This window comes from Acanthochromis polyacanthus, chromosome 21, assembly GCF_021347895.1.
Source record: "Acanthochromis polyacanthus isolate Apoly-LR-REF ecotype Palm Island chromosome 21, KAUST_Apoly_ChrSc, whole genome shotgun sequence".
Lineage (NCBI taxonomy): Eukaryota > Metazoa > Chordata > Actinopteri > Pomacentridae > Acanthochromis > Acanthochromis polyacanthus.
In genome coordinates, this window is record NC_067133.1 from 20,302,149 (window position 1) to 20,318,603 (window position 16,455).

The 16,455-nt window shown below is 41.8% G+C and overlaps 1 protein-coding gene across 2 annotated transcripts in view; it reads right to left on the reverse strand.

Annotated features, from left to right (window-relative positions):
• aatka (apoptosis-associated tyrosine kinase a) overlaps positions 1-15,824 on the reverse strand; it is a 41,070-nt gene extending 25,246 nt beyond the window's left edge. Inside the window, exons 1-2 of one of the 2 annotated variants that reach the window (XM_022198166.2) lie at positions 15,411-15,824; positions 15,129-15,242 (exon numbers count right to left, since the gene is read on the reverse strand). In XM_022198166.2, the coding sequence (XP_022053858.2) occupies positions 15,129-15,210 (82 nt within the window). In that variant the 5' untranslated portion in view covers positions 15,211-15,242; positions 15,411-15,824. The other variant, XM_051941553.1, reaches the window with a different exon arrangement.
• Positions 15,825-16,455: the final 631 nt, after the last annotated feature.

Here is a 16,455-nt window from a genome sequence, read left to right on the forward strand (position 1 = left end):
GCAATTGAGTAATAATCTTCTTGTATTGTGGATGCTGGGATATCTTGACTTTTACTCCCTGGTTTGTGTTGAGCTTCAAGAAATGCTGCATTATAAAAAAAAAAAGCAAAACACCTAAACAGCAACTTTTGTTGGACCCATCCCCAAACCTAAATCTCTGCCCGGTGAATAAATAATCATGCAAACTCTATGTCCTCAAGCTTTCCTGTTAGATTGTGAATCCTTTACTTCTAATTTTGCATTTTGTTCATGTCAGTGTTATTTAGGCACCTCTGGTCTGGCATCTCACGCCTAATAGTTTTTCTTTTTCTTTTTTTACAACATATATTTGCATACCTTATCATAAAGAAACATATAAAACAAGACATACAACATGTGTACTTTTGAAATCTGGCAGCCCTGCAGTTACCACTATCCCCTTATGTGTAGTATACATTTATTGTAGCCTGTTAACCCTGTGAATACCATGATGGCTCTGGGCTCATTTTTCACTGCAATATGTAGTCCTGCATCTCTATGGGAACACCACGCTCATGACTAGATGCAAAGAGACCTGCATTTCATATATTTATTGCTTAACACAGCTACAATGTCATAAATCGTAAAAAGCAATATAATTCAAACAACATCACTAATAATAATGATGATAATAATAATAATAATAACAGTAATAATAATAAAGTTTGATTTATTTGAATTATTTCACATAAAAGCTAAACAGGAATCAATAGAACATTTTGGGAGGTAAAATACTCGGGCAAAACTGGGGGAAATGGTGACTCAACATACTATACATATTTTATGACTTACATTTTTAATTAATGTCGATAGTTATCTCCTCTCTGCTCTGTGTAAACACAGCCTGCAGTTCAGCCCAGTTCAGCAGAGAAGCCCTTGAGTCTCATGACTGTGGAGTCACTAATGGCTTCATAGTAGCACTAATGGGCGCAAAATGTATTGTTTTATACAGTATATTTAGTGCTAATGGTTTGCTTTTAGAAAAACAAATAAGTGAGGGATGTAGAATAAAGGGATTTTGATGAAATATCACAATTTAAGCTTAGATTTCATTGAGTTTTATGACATAACAAGCGATCACAGATGACTAATTCAATGACAAGTTGAAAATCTAACTATTGTTTAAGTTTTTACTTGTTTTTGCGAAATGCTGTAATTCTGGTGTGGCTTTTTTTGTTTATTTTTTTTACAAATACAACCTGCCTTTGCAACCCACTGGAGGGTTTGACAATCAGAGGGGTAAACCAATATGTCCTTATTTAAGAATCATCTCTATGTGAGGACAACACAAACACACACACACCAGCATGGGACTCCAATGCTGACTGGGGCCACTAAAGTCTGATACTTGTGTGTGCATTTTGACAGAGACCCAGTGGTCCTGACCCATTTGGCTGCAGAGAACACACTGTTCCAGACCTGACAGCTCCCACAGTCCAAACAGCACTACTCAATCCAAAGCTTGACCCTGAGGTGACGGCCATAAAACCTGCTATAGCCTAAACTTGAATACACATGAGTGGACAATGCACACAGAAGCAGGTTATTACTCGCAACCTGGTTTAAGAACTACAGCGTGTGGGCACTGACCCGCCAACACATCACCATAGCAACATCAAGATGACGACACATATTAGCTGATTGGCTTTTACGGTGCTGCAAACCTTGTGCCTATCCTCTTTCTTTCCCCGCATGCGTTTTTGCTGATGCCTTGCCCGCTTGCCCTCTCTCATCTATTTCACTGTATTATGCAGCGACAGCTTGTGTGTGTGTTTCCGTATGTGAGAGTGCCTGTGAAGTGGAAAAGAAGGCGATTACAAAACTAAACCAAGCAGTGCCCTTTGGATTCACCACATGCCACAACACTCAGCCTGAGTGGGTGGTGACAGGATACACTGTGCGGAGGTTGATAGGGAAATGGGGATGATGCTTGAAATGACTTCAAATGACACCATTCAAGTCTTTCTAAAGCTCTCTGGTATGCTGGTCAAGCAGCTGAGAGCTACAGCAAAATGTAACCCTTTCCTTTGCCTTCAGCTGTAACTGTGCAATTCTTTCATTAATTGCAATTTTGTAAGCATTACTTTAATCTACTGCGCATCTGCTTACTTCAAGAATTTACTGGACCTACAGATGTATAGCTGCCTGGATGGATGGATGTGAGGACAGACAAGGGAATGTAGAGGAAGCAAACTGTGCAGACGGTACCATAAACAGTGGCAATACATGCTGAATCAGAGGGCATGGTGACTCGGCTCGCCGAAGGACACCATATCAAACAGACACACACATGTTGTAATTTCTGGAGGAGTTGGCTCATAATCATATACAAGACCCTGAACTGACCAACTGCTCTTGTTTCGGATTGCTATCAATAAACACATCTTTTCTGCAGTGAAACCATAATACAATAGCTGATAAGACTATTTAAATAGACATATGCAACCTCTTTCAGGAATCAGTCTTGTGCACTTCCTCCAGAGTTGGTCACATTCCCACAACGAACAACGAATGCTTGATATCACTATGACAAGCCATCTACCTTGACAACTTGGCTGGCTGCATCTTTTGTAACTAACAACTCTTTGGACTCCACAAGTGCTAAATAGGCAGATGGTGAAGACAGGCATAGAACAGTCGACCAACTATTCACCCTTTCAGAGAAAATGAAGAAATTATGGAAATTGCCAATCTAGTCTAACTTAATTTTGTCTCTTACGAGAAGGTAAATGCCAGCTTCCTATAAGGCTAGAAAAGGGAAGCATTTCCCCTTCTACATTTAAAACAAGAGCTGTGTGTTTGCATTAATAAGATCCACATGTATACTAGACTCCAAAAAGGGCATGCTTTACTATACCACTCCAATTTGGGGCTCTGGAAAGGGTTATGTTTGGTTACAATGTGGTGAAACATCTGCTGTTTGCCGGAAGATCAGCACTTTGAACTTGGCATTCAGGCTGAAGAAAACAGAATTAAATGAGGAGAAGAATTGGTAAGGAGGGCTGGGCTTCTTTCAGGTACCAGTGAGACCATGAGATATCCTATTCAGGAAGTTCAGCTTTAGTAAAAAGCTGAGTTTGATGGTTTATGAGATGCTGAAACATTACAGAGTGCCTTAATATACTACAAGGAGGTTATTTGAACTGTGAAAAGTTATTACAGGTGTAATGCACCACCATAAAAGTCCCCTTGAAATGAATAAGGGGGGGAAGGGTGTGTTTTTTTTAAGCAATGCTTTTGTATGTTTGAAACTGTGTCCTTGAAAATGATTAAGAGAGGGGAAAAAAGATATTTATTCTAGGTGAGACCAACAAACTGCTTAAGAAACCAGGTGTTTTTTCCAGATACTTAATACTGAATTTGGTTAAAATTAAAAACAGATGAATTCCAGAGTATAATCTCACAGTGCTAAGAAGAGAGCTGAGACAGAAAGTAAAGCTTAGGGCTTACTGGTCAACCGCCTTTTCAAGCCTTTCCCACAGCCATAAGCTTTGGGTAGCAATTTGGGTAGAAACTGCAAGTACATGCAGCTGAGATAAGTTTTTTTTCACCAGAGATTCTGACCTCAAGCTCCTACTACCTCGAATCGCGGTGGTACAACTCACCACTTGGTACCTTACAAGTATGTATAAGTGCATAAGTGGCTGGGTGGAAATTCTGGGGCAGATAGGTCAAAGGGAAGAGATGGAGACAGTTGCAGAGGGAAATGTTGTTTGTGCTTCTCTGCACTTCTTTTAGTCACCTCATCCAAAGACAAGGAATTGGAAAATAAGTCAATAGATTGAGGACTGTTCAATTGTTATCTGATGTCCGTTTAACTTCACTTCTTCTGATTCTGTGTAGACAAATGTGCACACTCACTGACACAAACTATACTTCAGCCTTTATTATGTCCTTATTCACTCCCAAAAGGTCTAATGTGATCATCCAGAGGAAAATCCGAGGCATTATTTTCATAAGTGTGACATTTGAAGAATCTATCTCCCTCCCGCTCTCTCTCAGAGGAACTGTGAACTGAGCAGCGACCCGGGGTCCTCCATAAATATTTGAGAAGCACACATTACTTCAACAGCTGCACGGCGAAATGAAAATAAAGCACTTAAAGCTGGGCTCATACCCGCTTTATTAAAAAGCTGTCTTCAGGACTGTAGAGAGATGAGCAATGTCCTAACAGATGGGAGGGGAGAGCAATGGAGTCACCCTGCCACCTCCACAACTCGGGCTGACAATGACTACGTTTACATGCACAGTAATATCCCCCTAGTATACCAATTACGATAGCATTCCCAAATTTGACACATTCAGACTTAATGGGTGGCTGTCACTGTAATCATAGGGTTATTCATTTAATCCCTGTCTTAACCATATGTCAAAGAGTCTTTGGGCAAGACATTGAACCAGAAGTTGTTTCTGATAACAGGCAAGTGCCTTACATGGCAGCTTTGTTGTGTGAATGTGTGTGTATCTGAAAATATGACTAATAAACATTGTAAAGTGCACTCATTTAGCATATTCTGTTTGGGTATCCAGAATAAGACTTTTTTCCAAATACAGCATTTTCCAATTAAGACATGTGGGACTTGCTGATATTATTATGGTTTTCCAAACATATTTTGGGGAAGTACACAGCACATTCAGAATATGCATTTCAATGCAGGCTTCTGTCTTTTTCCACACACAGCTTCTTGCTTTTTGCACATTCCCCAAAGAAAATTCCACATCTCTGTCTGAAGGAGTAACAAACGTGAGAACAGACTTGGATATCTACAGTTTTTTGTTGTTGTTTTTTTGTTTTTTTATCACAACGCTGATCTTTAGTTGAAGAAATGGAAGGCTGTTTTCATGTGTTTAAAGAGAACCGGGTCTAGTAGAAAACTTTTTAAAAACTGTATGTGTGGCTGCATGTAAATGAGAATATTAGCCATTTTTATTAGCCATGTACACATGGCCTTTTCCAGAAGAAGGGCAAAATTTAGTATATCTGGGGCATGTAAATGTAGTCAATGAGGAGGCTGTAGTGTAATGTAAAGGGAAACTTATGCTACTGGTGTTGCTATAAGTTTCCAAAACTGGGATTTATCCATAAAAATCTTTTTTCATTGAGCATAACCTCCACTCTGGTTCAGTGGGTTCAGTAGTTATTAGTAAAAGTCTGGCTGGTGCTGCATTATGATGGTAACACAATTTAATGGGTGTTGAGGAGAAGAGTGTACATTTCAGTAGCATTAGTCATCAGAGGCAAAAAAAGAACATTCAACTAAATAACGACAAATAGCAACGAAAGAAAGCAAAACCAACAAACGTAAGCAAATCTCGCTGTCTGAGGCTGTTCCATGCAGTAGCACATGCACTAACGGAAAGCACTAAAGAGCGAACAAGAAATACAGGAATGAAGGAAGATGAAAGCCAGCAGAGGAAGCAAGGAAGCTAAGGAATGCTCATTTCAACGATGTGTGCGTCCATGTGTGTGTTCATGCGTGTATGTACAAGATGAGGATGTGGCGTGTTAAGCACAGCCGCTGAGCTTTTCATGCTGGATCATAAATAAAGCATGTACCAGGGAGGTAGGGCTTTCTGTCGCTGTGCAGTTCTAATGGGCAGATGAAGCAAGTGAGTGTCGAGTCTGCTGTGGCTGGAATACTGGAAATGGTACACATGATCATCATGTGTTGAACCAATCTGCTCCAAACAGGAAAGGGAAGGGAGCCAAATAGGGTTACCACTGCAATGAGAAAATGTTATGATCTCCCTCACACACTCTAACTGAGGCCAGGACCGAGCCACGTGTTCATATTCACATACAAACATGAGAACATGCAGCCACACAGGTGAATGAAAGCAGTGGGCTGTTGCTGCTGCTGCTGCTGCTCCTGGCAGTGAGCCAGGAGCAGCAGCATAGGTCTTATTTCACCATGAGAACCACTCGCACGCTGACAGTATTGTATGCTTTGAGTCAAACAGGCAGAACAGAATTAAATATCTCTCCCTCTGAGATGCTGTGTCTTCTCTGCCTCACCCTTTCCCCTTTTTACTTCAGTTCCTCTGTTTCTCGTCGGTACAGCCTCTATGCAAATGCACACACCAGCTCTTGTTTTTTGACCAAGGGGACCTGCAGGGTGGGCACTCTGCCAAGCTACACACCACTGCAATCAAACTGTCTCCAGAAAGAGAGAGGTGGAAAAAAAAAAAAGAGAGAGAGAGAGGGAGAGAGAGAGAGAGAGAGAGAGAGAGGGAGAGAGAGAGAGAGAGAGAGAGCGAGAGAGAGAGAGAGAGAGAGAATTTTATCTGCAATTAGTATTCAATAGATTGGATACAAATAAGGACATACATTATGCAACTAGTGTTTTGAGTGGAAGTCTCCAAAGGAATGTGTGGTCAGTGGCCAGGGACCGTGTTTTGTTTCTGTTCGGAAAGCGAAGTTAGCCTCAACAAAAAGCTTGCGCCAGCTTTTCTATTTATCCAACACCACCTATTATTAAGTAATAATTGACAATTTGTTTAACATTAAAGACAACATTCAGCTCAACTTGGGCAACATTCAGATCGTAGGAACACACCCTAAAGGCACTTACACCTAAAGTTGTATGTAGTATAGAGCAGAAAGACTGTGGGAAGTTTTAGCCACCTTGTATGCAAAAGGAGGCTAGCTCCTGCCAGCATTTATCGACTTAACCGCCCTTTCCACCATCACTCAATGCTCCTAAGAGGTAAATATGAAAATCTGTGATGACATGCGAAGAGGAAAGAAAGAAACAAACAGAAGGAGAGAGTACAAGAGAACAGAAAGCACCCCAAATCTCTCTGAGCATGCATCTACATTTAGGACAGTGCTGCAGGGGCAAACAAACTCATCCATCTGCCCTGCCTGGGCTGAACCAAGTGGTGTCCAACAATAACACTCTCTCTCTCTCTCTCTCTCTCTCTCTCTCTCTCACACACACACACACACACACACACACACACACACTCTACAATAGTGGAGAGAGAGGGAGTGCTTAGGCAGAAGCAGAAAAGAGAGAAGGCTGACCTTTAGGTTTGAATTTACAGGCCAGTTCGAAGGCAGTGAGAGCAGAGCAGTTGGTCTGTCGCAAAGAATATGCATACATTAACACTCACACACACACACATAAGCAGAAAACATGCAGTGATTTTAGACTACAAATTGTGATGTGTGATGTGAAATCTGGAACCGGTCAACAACCAAAACTATTTGCTTTCAGTAGCAAATAAATTCCAGTTGAAAATAACTTAGAAAGAGCTCCTTCCTGAATGTCAAGCTAAACTGTGGTTCTCCACTGCTTTTGTGCTTGTGCAAAAAAAAAAAAAAAATACTCAAGGACAATCCCCTGTTTAAGACTTGTTGTATATGTACTGTCCAAGGATATGGATTGCTACTCCTTTGCTGCATTCAAGGAGTCTGATACAGCCTTTCTTGTGCAGAGAGAAAACGTGCCACGAGCTACATGAAAATGGCAGCTATCAAAAGATCGGACAGAAGGAGGGAATCAAAATGCTCTGAGGAAAGGACAATAAGGAGGGTTAAAGAGGAGGTTGAAAAGTGCATGAGATAAAAGAGCAAGAGAACAAGGAGCACAAGGCTGTGATGGACTGAACATAGAGGGCTGCAGAGGAGAATGCAGCCTGCAAACACACACATGTGCGCAGATGTCAGGCTCGAGAGCAGAGGGAACAGCATGACATGATTAATAGCAGGATATGGTATCCTCCACCAACTTACATCCTCTCTGCCGTTGTCAACTCATGCTTGCTGTGAATGACTGCAGATGGCAGAGGAATAGGCTGGCCTGCAGAGAGCCATGATAACTGTCATTAACTGGGAGTGAGAGCCCGGGAGGACCACCATGGATCAGCATTACAGGCGTGTCATGTCCGTCCCCTGACAGCCCACACAAGGGCACACTGCAGGAAAGAAACGCCCTGAATATGAACGCTGTGGGACAGACATTCTGAGGTAAATTTAGCAAATAAGTGACCTACAAAGCAGGAGTATTAAATGTAAGGGTGCTAGCTGCATCATTTAATGCCAATCATTTATTGATATTATTGAATATTTTTAAAATCATTTTAGCATTGGCCATTGCAGCAGAGGCGAGCAGGCTCTGCTGGCCTGTGTTCTGCATTTGTAATGTGGGCTGCTGGGTCAGATTTCCAGGGAAATCTGCTGAACTTGGGTGGTTGTTATGCAGACCAAGTGGAACATAAGCTGTTTACAGTTTATCAGATGAACAGAGTTGAATGAATGAATGGAATGAAAATTCCCTCTCGAGTCAAGTAGAGGAAGAAACTCGACATAACATTCAGTACTTCTGTTTGCAAAAGGAAGCCACAGATTGTAGGGACATTTTTGACAAGGACTCACGTTATCAATCATAATCAATTTGTGATCAATTATTTACAGTGATTTATTAATCATATAAATTATTTTAACAGTGACAGAGGAATGTTTTGTCTTGTGTTTTTTAACCTAACAGATCATCTGCTAAAATTATATGAGGAAATGTGTGGTGTTATGTCTTTCCAGAAACTGCTGTGGCACTGTAATTTCCTGCAAAGGATTATTAAAGGACCTATCTATCTATCTATCTATCTATCTATCTATCTATCTATCTATCTATCTATCTATCTATCTATCTATCTATCTATCTATCTATCTATCTATCTATCTGTCTATCTATCTATCTATCTATCTGTCTGTCTGTCTGTCTGTCTGTCTATCTATCTATCTATCTATCTATCTATCTGCTTGAAAAATACAGACAGGTGGCAAATTAAAAGAAAAAATTGAACCTTTGACCACTGCAGTGAGAACATCCAATGTTTCAGTTATCTCACGGTGAGCATTTTACTAGCACGAGGAATCACTGAACAGTTTACTGAGTATAAAAATGTAGCGAATCATATGCTATGGCCTTCACAGTCACCTGACCCCAACACAATTAAACACCAATGGGAGATTGCACACTCGTGCGTTTGGCATTGCTCTCTACCACCACTGAATGGCCTTCAGCCCTTGAGCAGAGTTCCAGAGATTTGGATAATCAACAGCAAGTTGCACTGAAGCTATTTTCTTGGCACATGGCGGACTAACACCCTTAAAAGACACTCTGAAAAAGACACTCATTGTATTTTCCTTTAATTTGTCACCAATTATTACATTCAGGTCCTAAGACGTGCTGTTTTTGACACAGTGAAATGAACAGGTAATGCTGTGAAAGAGAAATCCCCTTCTAAATGGCACATGTTGAATTCGTGTCTGCCCTCACGTTACAAAATTTAATACACTTTTTTTCTTAACTGGAGACTCATCTCAAACAACAAATTTCTACATACAATATGTGATAGGAACAGGCAGCTCCTAGGCATGAAGTCAATTAAGTCTGTGGCTATAACTAAGGACTTGACGGGATAATTCCCTAACCACTCATTTATGTGAACAGATGATAAAAGACAGAGAATTATTACCCAGATCAAATCTCATTTAAGCTCCAACAACTCCTGATGTAACAGTAGTTTTAGCTCCACTTAAAATGGCCAGTTTCTTGTTATTGGCTTTATTTATATATATATATATATGTATATATATATATATATATATATATATATATATATATATATGTGTGTGTGTGTGTGTGTGTGTGTGTGTGTGTGTGTGTGTGTGTGTGTGTGTGTGTGTGTGTGTGTGTGTGTAGTTATTGGGTAACTTTCAGGAAATGATCTAACCACATACGACTGTTCCGGAGGCTACGAGTTCGAAAAGATACACAGAAGTCGGTGCCTGTTTAAATTCAGCTCACCTCTTGCTTTATTTATAAAAGAGGATGAGTTACTAGCATCTCTTTTGTGTCCCAAATGCAAAAACTATCAGCATGAAGTCTAAGATGATATCAGAATTTTCACTTTCACAGCTATTCGAACTGCACTGCACTTTTATTAAAATAAAGAATCCAATATTAAATTCACAAAGCACTGTCTGAAAATGGCAGAATTCATTTTATTCCAAAACACTGCAGAGGATTTAATAGTTGCACAACATTACGATCTCTGTAGTATGGACAAAGACAATGATGTCTGCTCACAGACCTGACAGAACACAGCTCTGCACTCACATTCCAGGACTGTCGTGTGTTTAGGCCTCTGGCTGATAAACACAAATTAGACGCATGTGCAAACCATATGAAGTCATAGAAATGTGAACTTGTGATGACATTTCAGTCTCCGGTCTCATGATGCAGACTAAGGATGAGTGTGGAAATGTGTGTGTGGAAAAAAAGCTAGAAACTCCAAAAAATTGAGTTATGCTGGCTGCCATGCACTCATTACCCTACTCATATTCTTCTGTTTTGTTCGTGCTATTGCTGACACATACTCCCTCTCTGATACACTTCCCACCTAAGAGTGTTCTGCTCCTCTAACCAGCTGCTGCAGTTTTGAGAATGCGTCCAAGTTTTTTGTGTTTTTTTCCTTACTCTCAAGTTCACACAATAAAATATTCCTAAAATGTGTCCACTAAACATCAACCTCGATTTCCAACCAGCAAACCTCTCCAATTCCATTCACAATCATGTGATATGTTGCTAAATTGCTCTCAGTGTCACAGTAAATTCACCAAGAAATGGTATAGAGCTGAATGACAAATTAAATGCTGTATGTGGCCCTCTGTAAAACAAACAACCGTGCAACTGCACACACACAAGCCTTCAACGAGTGTGGTGCCAAGAAAAAAACCCACATCCACCACACCATCACGCAGAGAGCACACAGAGGAGATGTAGATGGTTCCCCTCCGCTGCTTAAATCCACTTCATTCTTATTCTATTTCCCCCAGAGTCAGACTTATGTAACTAAAGTGCTTGGTGTTACACATGGAGAGATGAATAATCAAATAGTCAGGGGTTGCTGGTTTGTACTGACCAAGTCAGTGGGAGGAGCTCTGGGAGCAAGTCAAGATACCATTTTTAACATCTTTTCTCTCCGGCATCACTGCCACCGTAGCTGTAGCCTGGAGTTGGAGTGCCCATGTGTATGTGAGGACACGTGTAAGCTGTGCTGCGTGTGGAATGCGCATGCTGCATTATGTTGTAATGTCTGTGAGCGACAGAAAACGTGTACGTCTACATCAAAACAGAATTTGTTGCAAGCATGCTGGATGCCACTGCCACCTCCAGGCATCAGAGGAGAATGCCGAGACACCCGTCTCCCACAGTGCTGCATTGTCAGCTTATTGGTGTATCAATGCTTCCTTCCAGGTCAGTCTGTCATCTGTTTGCCCTGACAGGAGAGCCATGCATATTAATTCTGTACCTAGAGCACACTCCTCACGCACATTTGCATCTGCTCCCTGTCCTGATGGGTGAGCTCTCCGTGGTGCTGAAGTAAAAATGAGCCAGGTGCTAGCTGCAGTTACCAATGTTGCAGAATGCCACACATACTGGGGCTACTTTCCCCGTGGACGCACAAAAACCAAACCCCAGCCCTGTCATGTGAAGAGTGATGAAGTTAGGGGATCTACAACGCCGCCACAATGTCTGTCCCAGCTGATGCCTTATGTAATGTGACACAATGTGACGACTGACCTGGCCCCATGATCATTTTCCTCTGTCTGGGCATATGTGTGTGTGTGTGTGTGTGTGTGCAAGTGTGACGAGGTAGAGCACACTATGTTCTTAACACGGCCCAGGGTGTGGCGAGGAAGTGTAGCTATGGAAGTTCGCTTGAGGGGTGCTACAGTTCAAATGCTGTCTGCATTTGAGCTTTGATGTCAAATCAACCCAGAGTTTGTGTGAATGTGTGTGTGTGTGTGTGTGTGTGTGTGTGTGTGTGTGTGTGTGTGTGTGTGTGTGTGTGTGTGCGTGCATGTGTGTGTGTGTGTGTGTCTGTGGAAAACACATGACGAGTAGTTCAAATGGTCAGTTTTCTAAACCCAAAATGGTGGAATTATGCAGTACCTGACAGTCTGTCCTGACAATATTTTGCTTGTGGTTGATAATGCAAATTTTTTTATTAATCCGCTCATAGCATATTCAGATGCTGTTCCTCCCTGAGCGTGTCTCTCCCCTTTAAGGGACTGTAGCATTTCTCTGTCCTTAGCACTGGCCACGAGAATGATTGGCTCCTTCTCACACGCCCCCCTCCATCGCCTAGGCAACATTGATTCTCAGTCCAATTACTAGGAAGGAAGGGGATCGCTAGTGAGGTGCTACTCTTATGAGAAATGTAGATCATTATGACAAAAGTGACCATCCAGAAGCCGTCCTTTACACCATATACACCCAGTAAAAACCACATGCAACCTCCCACTCATGCCACATCCCCTCCACCATAAATTTGCAGATTCCATCCTAACATGTCAGTGGAGCCGTTTCATCTGCCAATCAACAGCTGGGAACAGAACATATGTTTCACAGCATACTGCTGATGGGAAATTTCCAAAAACTGCGATTGCCTCCAGGAAGAAAACACCAAGATAATTAAATTAATGATGGCCCAGAAGAGCCACAGTTAGCAGTCATTTTACCCATAATTCTGTTGGGAACCATTTATCTTGCTTCAAATTAAAAGATTACAGTGTTTCCCCTGGGTTGAAATGGCTGTGAGGTGGTAGGGTGTAGGCAAGGGGGGCATTCTGGCACAATTTGGAGCACATTTTGTTGTATTTGTAGCCATTTCCAAAAACTAAATTAAATAAAATTTTCATGTTTCTTTTCTAAAAATTAGTGATAGGGAGAAAATATGACAAATATAAACCAACTTGTCCTTGCAATCAAAACATGTCAACTAGTCCAGTCTATTATATTCTGGTCAGATTTCCACAAGCCATTCCAAAATGCCACATCAGTTCTTATTACAAATTTGAAAAAGATGACAAAGGACTTGAATCTGGAATCAAGTGGTGACTTTTACGTTTTTTTCTAAAAACAACTACATGTTAGGTACCAAATTCCCACTTCATTTTTATTTATAATAAAAAGGTTATGTCATGACCTTCATTTTACTTAAAAATGTGAAAGAAAACTTCAACTCTGGGTTAACAACTGGTTTTCTGAAGGAGTTAGTTCTGTTTTCAAAACTGTTACCTTTTTGAACACAGAACTAGAATTTGAACACAGAATTTGTTTCGCCATTGAATGATATAATTTCGGGCACTCTATAAATCATTTTATCAAAAGAAACTAGGAACTTTATATTCCGTTGAAGTCATTTGTCTCGTTCATGAGAACGGGTTTTGTCGTGCCTAAGTGTTTTAACTGGAGCCATTTTTGCAGTCACTGTCAATTCGTATTGCTGCGGACAACAAAACAGTAAGCAAACTCAGTAAAGGAAGCGAGATCGATGCCTACACTGCGTTGCTCACTTTATTTTGATGACATGCGATAGTTTTGACACTTAATTTGACATATGTCTGTGATACACACCTGCTTTTAGCCCCGAAAAATGAAACGATGGAGCGCTGCCGCTTCTTGTCTGCCATGCTTGTTGACGCGAGGAACGTTCGCCAATCGGAACGACCGACATTTGAAACAGGATCTCGCGGGATGTCATACGAGAACTGAGTGTTACCGACCAATGGGGATGTGCCTTGCTGTCTTCAGCCACGGCAAGAAAAGGCTGCAATTCTGGCTTGTTGATTTCAGCGGCAAATATACCGGACTTATGTGTCAATGCTTTCTAATATTTAGCATTACTTTTTTTTTTTTTTTTTTGGCGCGGACCAGTGAGGCGGCAATGTCAGCAAAATTGTAAAGAGGCGGTGGCCTATACCAGCGAGGCGGCCCACCTCGTCGGTCATATAGGAGGGGAAACACTGAGATTACATTCGTCTTGTAGGTTTGTGTCACATTGCAGTGCACAGAAGCAAGGACAGCTAGCTCAGTGCTTGTGTTCCAAATGTCTAAACACTAAACTGATCTCTAGTTATCTTTGGAGTAAAAAGAGCAGAAGACCATTGGTAATGGTATAGCAGTATTCAGGGGAAAGCTTTCCTAAGCTGTCATGCCATATTACTATAGCATATTTGTACCAGTGACATTGAGATTTGTGCATACATCCAAATACTGGCTTTAAAAAATGTAACTGAAATGTATGAAAATATCAAAATGCACTCAGCTTTCCATGGAACTTCACATTTGTTAATAGTCTCCTAATACTGCTGCTACAAAAACTTCTCAAATGCACAAGGACAGCACAAATCCTGTAAATGACCACATTTTAAATGGCATCTCCTTTTAGTGGTACATTTATGAGTGAGGTTAGCTTCACCGAATGAGAAATAAGAGTCACAGGAAGGGAAAAGAGGGTGGAATAATTGGACAAACAGAGATCAGAGATCAGTGAAAGTGTGCGGTTTTGGGGAGGACAGATAGAGCCTGAAACTTGAGAGCCACTGGGCTCGCTGTCATTTGTATGCTCAGCACACTGCACCCAGTGCAAGGACTCTCTTAGTCCTGTTTACATTTGCAGTTATTTATTCTGCTCTAATTCAAGCCCTCACAGCCTGTGTGAGGGCTTGACTTCCTGCTCGGTGGACCCAGAGCATTGCAGCAGCACCTGGGTTCGCCTTTGCCAAGGATCTCCATCAGCCCGACACCCCGAGGACGATTAAATGCTGCATCCCAATGGAGCACCAAGAACCGCAACCTCAAACAGCACAACTATGCACCTCTGTAATGTGTTAGTCACCTGGCACACACACATCCTGATCATAGCACACACACACAGTACACACATGCACAAGCTCAGCTGCAGGGATCTATGTGTAAGACCATGCAGATTCAGTGCAGGTACAACTTTTAACCCTCTTGTCACCAAGCCATAAAGGGGCCTATCTAACGATAAATCCATATCTGAGCTAATATTTGGAGATGTTGGCTCATTGTGTTGTTTCATGATGAAGACACTGATGGGGAGGACGTGGAGGAGGACATATAGCAATGATGCTACCGCTGATGGTTAAGAAAATGATCTATAAAAAGATGCCATCTATTGCTTCAAATACCAGATTTAGAGGAGATCACTCAACCTGAGCAAGAAAAAGCTCTGCAGCAAATGGATAAACACCCATATTTTAAGCAATTCCTCAGTTCGACCCTTACCTGTATCAAAGTGGGAGCTGAAGGCAAAACTGGGATTGAAAAAAGCTGAAGACATGACAATCACATGTAGGGCAAAGACCATTCTCCTCGTTGCGTTGCAGAAGGCAGCAAACCCTAAACGACAAAGCAAAAAAAAAAAAAGGGGGGGGGGGGGGGTCAAGAATTAAATCCTGACTCAGGTGCGTTTATGATTCAAGTAACCTTTAGCAGCCTGGAAGCAGCAATGCGCAGCATTTTATTCCATCACACCTCCCAGAGAGCCCCCCGAAAATCCTGCTTCACCTTCAGCTCGAGCAGATTTGGAGACAGATGTTGACAGTCGTTTCCATTTCACCACATCTGAAATCACTTGTTTGACAACAATATCCACGCGTAATTCTCTCTTTTGGCGGCTATTCTGGACAGATTCGGAACACCTACTCGGTCGGTCACCCGGTGAAAAGCTTATTTTACGCCGATTCAGTACACTGTAAAATCTTGAATGCTCCGAACATTTGGTGATATCCCATCTGTGCCCCTTTCAGAATGAAGCTCTGTTCGCTCCTGGCCCAGGACTACATGTAACATGTCCTTTAGTGGCAGAGCAGTTGGGTCGTTTTAAAAAAAAAGATGCGACGATCAGCGATGCGCATTTGGGTTTCGGCTTCTACATAGAGAGACTGAGCGACATCTTGCACCAGTGTCAATCTACGTAGAGCATTGCAGTGCTTCTGTTTCCAGCTTTCAAAATAAAACTCATTCATACGATACAACCCCCCTTTTAGTTTTAATTTAAAAGCAGAATGAGCTTCATTTCCGGAGAGCACCGGCTTTTTTTGGTTCACTTTACGCATTCATTTTTAGGGAATGCTGGCAGTGCTCGCATGTGCACGCGTGAGTGTGCGCTGTTGGGTCATTTTGAGACTCTGACATGTGTAAATCGAAAGTACAACCATGTCCATACTTTCTATCCTGACGTCCCACTGGGTCTATCCAGGAGAAGACGAACCAAACGGTGCCAAAAACCCGGCCACTAAGCGCAGGCCGGTGGCAAGGGCAACAGCATGGTTGGCTTTAGGGACTGTGGAGAGACCGATCAGTGGAGACACCAGAGCTTTGAGCCACTTTGAGTCTGATCAGATTGTTCTGGCGATGTTAAATAGCAAAAGAGTTTAGGAGCACTGTTGGAAATATTATTTTACGCTCAGCATTAAGCTGGGGCGGGGTTATTGGGCAGTAGGTTGACATAGGGTGGAAAAGTTGCCAGTACTCAAGTGTCTGACTGAAGCGGGAAAAATAGACACAGGCACCTAGTGGACAGGTAAGGGATGGCAGAGTGAATGCACAA